General features: G+C 33.7%; 1 protein-coding gene across 1 annotated transcript in view; it reads right to left on the bottom strand.

Moving 5' to 3' along the window:
• LOC106880576 (glutamate receptor ionotropic, NMDA 2A) overlaps positions 1-7,472 on the bottom strand; it is a 157,764-nt gene extending 150,292 nt beyond the window's left edge. The window contains exons 1-2 of the mRNA XM_052965894.1: positions 7,456-7,472; positions 606-744 (exon numbers count right to left, since the gene is read on the bottom strand). Of these exons, the coding sequence (XP_052821854.1) occupies positions 606-744; positions 7,456-7,472 (156 nt within the window). The remainder of the gene's footprint in view (positions 1-605; positions 745-7,455) is intronic.
• Positions 7,473-9,473: the final 2,001 nt, after the last annotated feature.

Raw genomic sequence — 9,473 nt, 5'->3', positions numbered from 1 at the left:
ATGTATATATATTTATATATGTATGTATATATATATATATATATATATATATATATATACACACACACACACATATATATTTATGTATATGCTTGTATGAATGTCTGTATATGTGTAAGTATTTATGCGTATATGTATATGAATGTATATATACGTATATGTACATATATATAGGCATATATTAGATATACTCATACATTCATACATACATAATACATACATACATACATAAATGCATACACACACACAACCACACACACGCACATATATATATATATATATGTGTGTGTGTGTGTTTATGTGTGTATATATGCATACCATCACAAATGAGTGTTATATGAGATATCACATCATAGCAATGATATCAGATTTTATTCATATATTTACTCGTTTTTTTTTCTATGACAGGCATGATTCAATATTTCATTGATCCGTAATACAAGGTACGGCGTATACAGCAGCGGTGAGTTCATAGAAAGAGAAGATATTACTGAGATATAATTGAAATTCAATCATATAGTCATACAGCCATTCTACTGAGTTATGTTGATCGATATCACTATAATCTTACCCTTGTACATAGATCGATATCAGTGTAATCTTACCCTTGATCCCCATATGTGGTCTTCTACTTCGAAGAGCTCAAAATCAAATCCGATGCGTTCACTGAGGATTCTAAGAAGATCGATGCTAAGACCAACACAGCAACGGGGTATTGTCTCATTTGTGAATTCTCGTTTCCCACTGCAATGACAAAGAACAGAAATATAATTAGTATTTGATTATATGTATGCACACAGATTGTAGCAGTCAACATCTACGATATGTATATATATATACGTGTGTGTGTGCGTATGTGCATGTATTTGTGTTTGTATATGTATATAATGTGTGTGCATGTGCGTATGTTTGTATATATGTATGCATATATGTGTATATATATACATACATATATATATATATATATAATTAATAATATCAGGGTAATAAGAAATATTAGAAATTTCTACTATCAGTGGCCTAGCGTGTAAAAAAATTTACTCAGTAGACTATATATTATTCATATATACAGTGTACATTTAAACACATGAGGTATCCATCATAGGATTCCTTGCACGCTAGAAGGAACAGCTAAAATCTAAACCACTATTAGCGATAAATTTCGAAGGGAATGAAAAATAAAAACAGGAAATACATGGTAAATGTTTTTATTTTACATTCCGTTCGAAATTTATCCCTAATAGTGGTTTGGATTTTAGCTGTTCCTTCTAGCGTGCAAGGAATCCTATCACGGATACCTCTTATGTGTTTAAATGTACTCTGTATTTATATGAATAATATATAGTCTATTGGCTAATTTTTTTATATGCTAGGCCACTGGTGGGAGAAATTTCTAATACTTCTTATTACTCTGATATTATTAATTATTGATAATTTTTTCTGGAAGATGTTCGAATGAAACGCCGGCATCATTTTTATTTACTGCCGACAAGGAGCTGCGCTTGCGCGGTAGTTTTGCAAAATTAGAATGTATAAGCACGGGGCAGATGCTGGATTGCCTCGTGCATATATGTTTAATCTAGGTGTACCTGCTGACGAAGACTTCGCGTAGCAAATTATTTTATCTGCTAAAAAAATCTGAAGCGATAGTCCAGGAGATAAATGGTAAATGTTTTTTAATTTTTCATTCCCTTCGAAATTTATCCCTAATTGTGGTTTGGATTTTAACTGTTCCTTCTAGTGTGCAAGGAATCCTATGACGGATACCTCTTATGGATTTAAATGTACACTGTATTTATATACATACATACATACATACACACACACATATATACATACATACATACATACATATATAGACACACACACACACACATATACATACATATATACATACACACACATACATGCATACATATATATATACACACACACACATAGATGCATGCATACATACACACACACACACGCACATATATGAAAGAAGTAGGAGGTCCTTGGTACAATATTATACATTTGAAAAAATGAATCGAAATGTCTTTTCTGGCAATATTTTCCCTTTAATAATTAGATATTTAAAAGTTAGAAGGTGTTTAACACCTAATAACTTATAAACATCTAATTATTGAAATGGAAAAATGATAAAATAAAAGCCATGTTCTATTCACTTTCTCATATATATTATCAGCAAAGCCGTTTCGATTAATTTTTGTCATATATATGTATGTGTGTATATGTATCCATCCTAGGGCTATAAACTACAGTAGCATCGTTCCATATGTGCCAGCCACATTTAGGTGGCAAATATACTTTACGATATATATGTGTGTGTGTGTGTATACAGAATGCAGTAAATAAACTGTCGTCTAAATTACTCAAAAATGAAAATAACACTGACATCTCATTTTAACAGATATATTTACCAAAATTACTTTAAAATAATCTTGAAATACTAAAGTGTAAATTTATTCAATATAATCGCCATTGGCTTCAACCACGGCCGCCAGACGGCTTCGGAATCTCCTGCAACTCTTCTGGACGTGCAGAGTCCTGTTGCCAGACCTAGGATCTTCCAGCAGTCACCCTCTTGACCCAAGGCAGCCCTACCTCATCGAGGCACTTGATATAGGCCTCCTTGTTGAGTCTGAGGTCGTATAAGAAGATAAATGGAGGCTTAACGTCACCATCACTAGTGATTACACCAAACCCTATGATGCTGACTGGATGTTTATCAATCTCGGTACATGTCCTCAAATTGCGCTGTCCTCAGGTTGACACTCAAACACTCTGAAATATTTGTATTGGAGTTTCCGGTGCGAATGCTAAGCGGTACAGTACATCGTTTTCAAATTTCTGGCAGAGTGAATTGCGTCATGGTACTGTTTTTCTCTCAGACGGTGTCCCCTATTATACTGTGTAGTCCACAAATTCAAAAACAAACAATACGCATGCGCGAAATTAAAAATATAAAATGGCGGCAGTTTACCCATCGCTCCCTGTATATATTGTAAAAGGTGGCTGATGCAAATTTGAAATAATGTCTCTTTTCATGTAATATGAATTGTCATGAGATTTCAATAATAGCCACATCATCAACTTCATCTTCAACAACTACAACAATAACAATGACAACTACAAGAAGCGATTAAATTCTAAGCAAACTTGCTGTAGAAATATTTATAGTTCGTTCAAATATTTTATGTACAAAACCAGCTTTGGAGGGAGTTTCAGGTAGAACTCCGTGCGCGACTTAATCTCAGTCAAATTGGAGACAAATTTGAAGCGGATGGAGCTGTTCAGAATGTCCACAATAAACATCCCGGAGAATACGGACATCAATAAACTCCACAAAGCAATAAAGGAACGCATTACTAGAGGTGAATAAATTTTGAACGGCAGCTTGTACAGCAGTTTGCACAGCAGTTTGTACAGCGAGTTATACGGCAATTTGTACGGCATGTTTGTAATTTCAAAAGCGAACGTCTCTTTGAAAAGCAAGCGTGCATTTTGAAGTTGTATTTCTCGTATGAGAAATTTGCGGTTCAAAACTGACAGCACTCAACGACTGGAGGGAGGCACTGAACAAGACAGCACCCAAATAGAGAAGGAATTATTTATTGATATTTCCTATTGCATTCTTCTGCGTTTTAACGTGTGATTGAACCAGAAGAGCAGTGAGTTTGAAACAGGCTTCGATAAAAACGGTAAATTCTATTAGTAGGTTCTAAATTTTGAAAATGAAGTGAATTTGAATAAACACCGACTTTATAGTCATTCAATTCATCTATACACTATATATATATATATATATATATATATATATATGAAATTAATATAAGCAGCTGGTTACAATGTTTCATCAAAAAGAGGACTATAATAGTCACTAAATGTGACAAGGGTGTTAAAAAAAAAAATCACCTACACTGCTAGAAATTAGAGCTAGAAATTATTTCTAGGGTGTTCTTTTAAGACTCTAGTCACATTTAGCAACAATTACACACACATACACACACACACAGACACACACACACACACACACACGCATATATATATATATATATGTGTGTTTGTGTGTATATATATATACGCACACACGCACACACACATACACACACGCACATATATTTACGGTGAGTTAGAACGCCATAGCCATGCTGTAATATCAGTGAGAGCAGTAACAAGTATAGTGAATTGTGGCCTTCAAATATTTAATGATCCTGATATTTGGGGTATAAAAACCCCTTTACAAAGTTGTAAAACAAGTAGAGTTTTTATATAGGAAATATCAGGCCATTAAATAGTTTTAAGGTAACAGCTCAATATCTCCGCTCTGTTTTATTGTTATTTATTCTCGTAAATACGTTGCTGTAGCTTTCTAACCCTGTAGCACACTATCATGTATATACATTTACACACACACACACACACACGCACACGCAAACACACACATGCATATACATACATATATGTGCATATATATTTGAGTGTATGTGCATATATGTATGCATATAAATTAACATGTACACACGCATATATAGATTCATGCGTATGTGTAAATGTATACACGCACATGCACAAACTTACACACACACACACCCACACACACACACACACACACACACACACACACTCGAACACATGATGGGATTCCACACAGCTTTTGCCTGCCATAAGTCTTTTACAAGCTGATGACTGGAGATATTTGCCCAAGGTTTCGCATAGTGATATCGAACACGGAGTCACTTGGTTGAAATAGAAGTTCTTAAATACAACGGCTATGTAATGCGTTCTCTGGTTGTGTGTAATTTCATTGAAAGTCGGTTGCTATTTCTAGCATTTCAGGCAACCACATAGAAGCTAATAAATTTACTAGTACTTTCTGCGTATTTTCCTTACGAAGAAACAAAGAATAGTAGCGTTTCTCGTGCCTACGTGTGTACGTATATTGTTGCGTTGTAGTGTATAGTAGTAGTAGTAGTAGTAGTAGTGGCAATGTTAGTTTAGCTGTCTCTTGGACAACCTAACGAAATAGACCTATGACCAATGCATTCTAATTAGAACGTTCGTATATTTGTTTCCATGCGAGAAAACATACCCCTTCGTAAACTTAGCTGTATCAGCCGAAAGGGTTTGATTTAAGGGATATTTGGTTGTTTTTAAGAGAGGAGGTTTAGTTGATTACAAAAAACACTAGTGCTTGACGGGTCCTTAATTTTACGACCACGAAATGATGAAAGATGAAGTTGAATGAACATACGTCGACAACTGATCCCAGAATTTAAAGCCATCCATAACAAATATCGATTTTATATTTAGGTACTTTGTTCGCAGTTCATGAAAGAGGCTAAGTCAATTACGTCGACCCCAGTGCTTAACTGGTACTTATATCACCAACCTCCCAAAAATGAAAGGCAAAGTCGAACTCGGCGGTATTTGAACTCAGAATGTGAAGACTTGTGAAATACCATAAAGCATTTTGCTCAGAGGAATAATGAATCTACCAGTTCGCCACTGTAACGAGTGACAAAAGACATTTTTCTCACGCTCAAATTGATCTGCCAATCCACCGCTTTTGATAAGGTAAAAATAATAAAAGAAGTCAATTCACAATTGATATGTGACGATTAAACTGACCAATTAGACACTACTTTGCTAAAAGTGTGCGATTCACGTCATTATTTCTCAACAGACATCTCTCGTTTATGCACCTGACTCATTTTATTCGGCATTGTCATATATCTGCAGGTTTTCAAATTTTATGTTAATGTTTATGGAGACATTGTCTAGCATTTTTATCACTTGCCAAATTATAGCAACTAGTTTAATCATATTGGTCACACATTTAGGACACTTACCAACCATTTTCATTTTCATAAAAAAAAAATGCTTTTAGCGTTCGTTGTATGGTAAGCTGGCTTTGATACTATACGGCAGTTATAATGCGTTCCGTTTATCCTTATTTGTTTGATCTTTAAACGCTACTTTTCGTATTTATCAGAGTCTAGCTTATATAACAACTGACATGTACTGGTTTCATTTCCATTTGTGACTCATTTTATCTAGCATTTAGCATGTTTTTTTTCCATATACTTCTTTAAATTCTTGACAGTTTTATTTTTGTTCCCATCCAACCGGTACTTATGGTTTCTTTTGCTACGTATTTGCTTCGCATGTATTAGCGTGTTTGGAGCTTTTAGTGTTCTATGAGGTGAGATTAGTATCATGTGATTTCATGTGTTTTCTGATATATGCACTTAATGCGACATAAGTTGGCAGAGCATATACCAGATTAGATCAACCCCAGCATTCACTTGGTAATACGATTTTAATAAAGCGAAAAAAAAAAACCTCAACTAAATACCGCAAGCTATTTTGACTGACGGTCCAACGATTCTTTCTGAATATCTGGAGTGAATTTTAGTATGTATAGCAAGAAAAGATGAAAACAAGCAAAATAATTTAAACAAAATATAAGATGGGAAATTCCTAGTGAAAATAAATTAATTTTTACTGAGACCTCTAATATCTAAGGGAAGCATGGCATCTTTTTCTTAAAATATAGGGTATATAGTAAAATAAGGAAATAGCTACACTGTACAAGGGTTCTTCCGAAAGTTAGGCAAAGGTGGGTATAACTTTTTTTTGCTATCAACTGAAGCAAAGCGGTCAAATTGCACTTCAAATCCTATTTGAAAGTTTTTCAGGTCTACAGCACCACAGCCTCTTTCGGCATGACTGTGAAGTAAGAACAGCAGCTGGCCAACAATAACCTTCTTTAGTTTCTAGAGTTGCCTAGTCTGGTTAATACGTGTAGTATATGCCACAGTCGAAGCGCTTTTGAATTCCTAAATAAACGCCATTAGGTCACTAAACGTAGTGTGGCGTTCAAGGGAAGCAATGAATATTGGAACTCACCTTTAGACACACACAGCCATATGAAGAGAGAAAATAATATATTGCTGTAGAGAAACAGACAGAGTTGGAGAAACTGCTTGGCGGTCATATGCGAATTAACAATCACCCAGTTAGTGTTTCTCCTGTAAGACAATGAATCTATGATGTCTGGTGTTCTGCTTTTGCGCTCATAGCTGAGGTCTGTAATTCATTTTAATACAGAATTAGTGATATCACTTATGAAGCTCGATTGTATATTCGTTTATATATGATGATTGCTTTATTTTCAGGATTTATTTCGTAACTTTGGAATTATAATAATTAAGGTATGTAATTCTGAATACTATCAGTTCATCTTTTAATAATCTTCATAAAAACCGATTTCTGAATAGACCTAAGAAATATTTAAGCGCAGTCTTAATAGTGTAATAGAGTGGGAGAGAGGACTCGGAAAATTCACATAGTCTGACTTAACTTATTACACTCGTTTTTTTTTTTGCTGTGGTGAGACGACTCGGAACATTCACGATGTGAATTTTCCGAGTCTTCTCCCACACTCACCGTTCGCGATCGCGCATTTCTTTTATATTCGTTTACTACATGTTGTTGTACACCTTTTAGACTATTTTTTTTGGCTGTGGTGAGACGACTCGGAACATTCACGATCTGAATTTTCCGAGTCCTCTCCCACACGCCCCTATTACACTTTTTTTTTGCTCGGGTCAAACCCTTTAGTTTAACCGAACTAACAATATTATGATGCATGTTTGGCGTAATGGTTAGCACTTGTATACAATTGACAGAAGACGCATCCCTTAGTAACCCTTAATATTGCAACTTTACTATAATACCGGTGAAATGTCTTCAGGGTTTTCACTGTAATATCCCTTGAAATTTAAATGGTTATTGTTTTATGGTGTACATTAATTCAGACGCGAACTATTTTCAATTCCAAATATTGATTAGATAACCACTCGTTTATTCCTTATAGTCAAATATTTCAAAAACTTCCATTGTTTAAATATTAGTAACTTATTTATATTGAGCAAAGGTAAATTTTCCCATATGCAAACATCGTAAAGCTTGTTCTTGTCTAGAATTTATCATATTATACTCTGGTGTAAGAATTCGATAAAATTCTTCTATCGATAGGTCATATTTACTAGTTCCTGGTCTGTATGATTTTGCAGTACTAATTAATTACCAGTTGATAGGATAGTTTTTTTCTGTCTTTAAAAGACCAGATTAACCTACTTAGACTTGTGTGGAATTTTCTATTTCTATCTTTATATGAATTGAAGTGATTATCCAGTCTTATTTTAAAAATGAGTGAAGTCACACCGACGTAAATGTATTCATTTCCCTCAGATGTAACTTTACATCTATATATATTACAGTTTTAGTTTTACATTTATCATTAACAGAACACGAGTCTTGGTTTGAACAATTACAGAGATAATTTTTCATATAAAAACTGGATGAGAAGAAAACGCTAAGAATTTAACAGTCGCGTGAAGGGAAACAACCCAATTTCATCTAATTAATAACGCAGAATCAAATAAAAATTCCGCTAGAAATAGAACAAATATAAGTAAAAGAGTAAATGGCAAAAAAGAACATAGTGAAAACAAGTTTCGCTTTACCACTAACAATCAAATTAATACAAAATCTGAGAGGAATATAAAAATTATCTCTGTAATTGTTCAAACCAAGACTAGTGTTCTCTTAATAATAAATGTAAAACTAAAAATGTAATATATAGATGTAAAGTTACATCTCAGAGAGATGAATACTTTTACGTCAGCGTGACCTCACTCATTTTAAAAACAAAACTGGATAATTCCAAACAAGTCTAAGTAGGTTAATCTGGTCTTTTAAAGACAGAAACAAAGACTATACTATCAACTGATAATTAATTAGTACTACAAAGCCTTACAGACAGGGACTAGTAAATATAACCTGTGTATAGAAGGATTTTATCAAATTTATACATGAGAGAATAATATGATAAAATTCTAGAAAAGAACAACCTTTAAGATGTTTGCATATGAGAAAATTTACCTTTGGTCAATATAAAAGAGTAATAAATATATAAACAGCAGAACTTTTTAAAATTATTGACTATAAGCAATAAACGAGTGATTATCAAATCAATATTTAGAATTGAAATTATTCGAGTCTCAATTAACGTACAACATAAAACTTTGACCATTTAAATTTCAAGGGATATTACAGTGAAGACCCAGAAGACATCGCACCGGTATTATAGTAAAGGTGCAATTGTAACGGTTACTAACGGATGTAGTCGAAACATATGTAGGTCTATTTAAAGCTATAGTCATGTATAAATGTAAATTAAAATGCTAGATGCTACTTCGACATAATCCTTATTGAAGAGATGGCGGCGTGGGTTTCCACCCCGGCATCCGAAACTCGGAGTTTTATCATGGCTACCGAATAATTGTCACATATTATTTACAGATAAATTCCTCTATTTACATAATATCGCAGTCTCTTTCTTTCTTTTGTTGTCTTACATTTTCTATCAATATATATATATATATATATATATATATATA

The sequence above is a fragment of the Octopus bimaculoides genome, chromosome 2 (genome assembly GCF_001194135.2).
Source record: "Octopus bimaculoides isolate UCB-OBI-ISO-001 chromosome 2, ASM119413v2, whole genome shotgun sequence".
Classification (NCBI taxonomy): Eukaryota; Metazoa; Mollusca; class Cephalopoda; order Octopoda; family Octopodidae; genus Octopus; species Octopus bimaculoides.
Note: the sequence above shows the minus strand (reverse complement) of the source record. Positions and strands in the feature narration are given on the sequence as shown.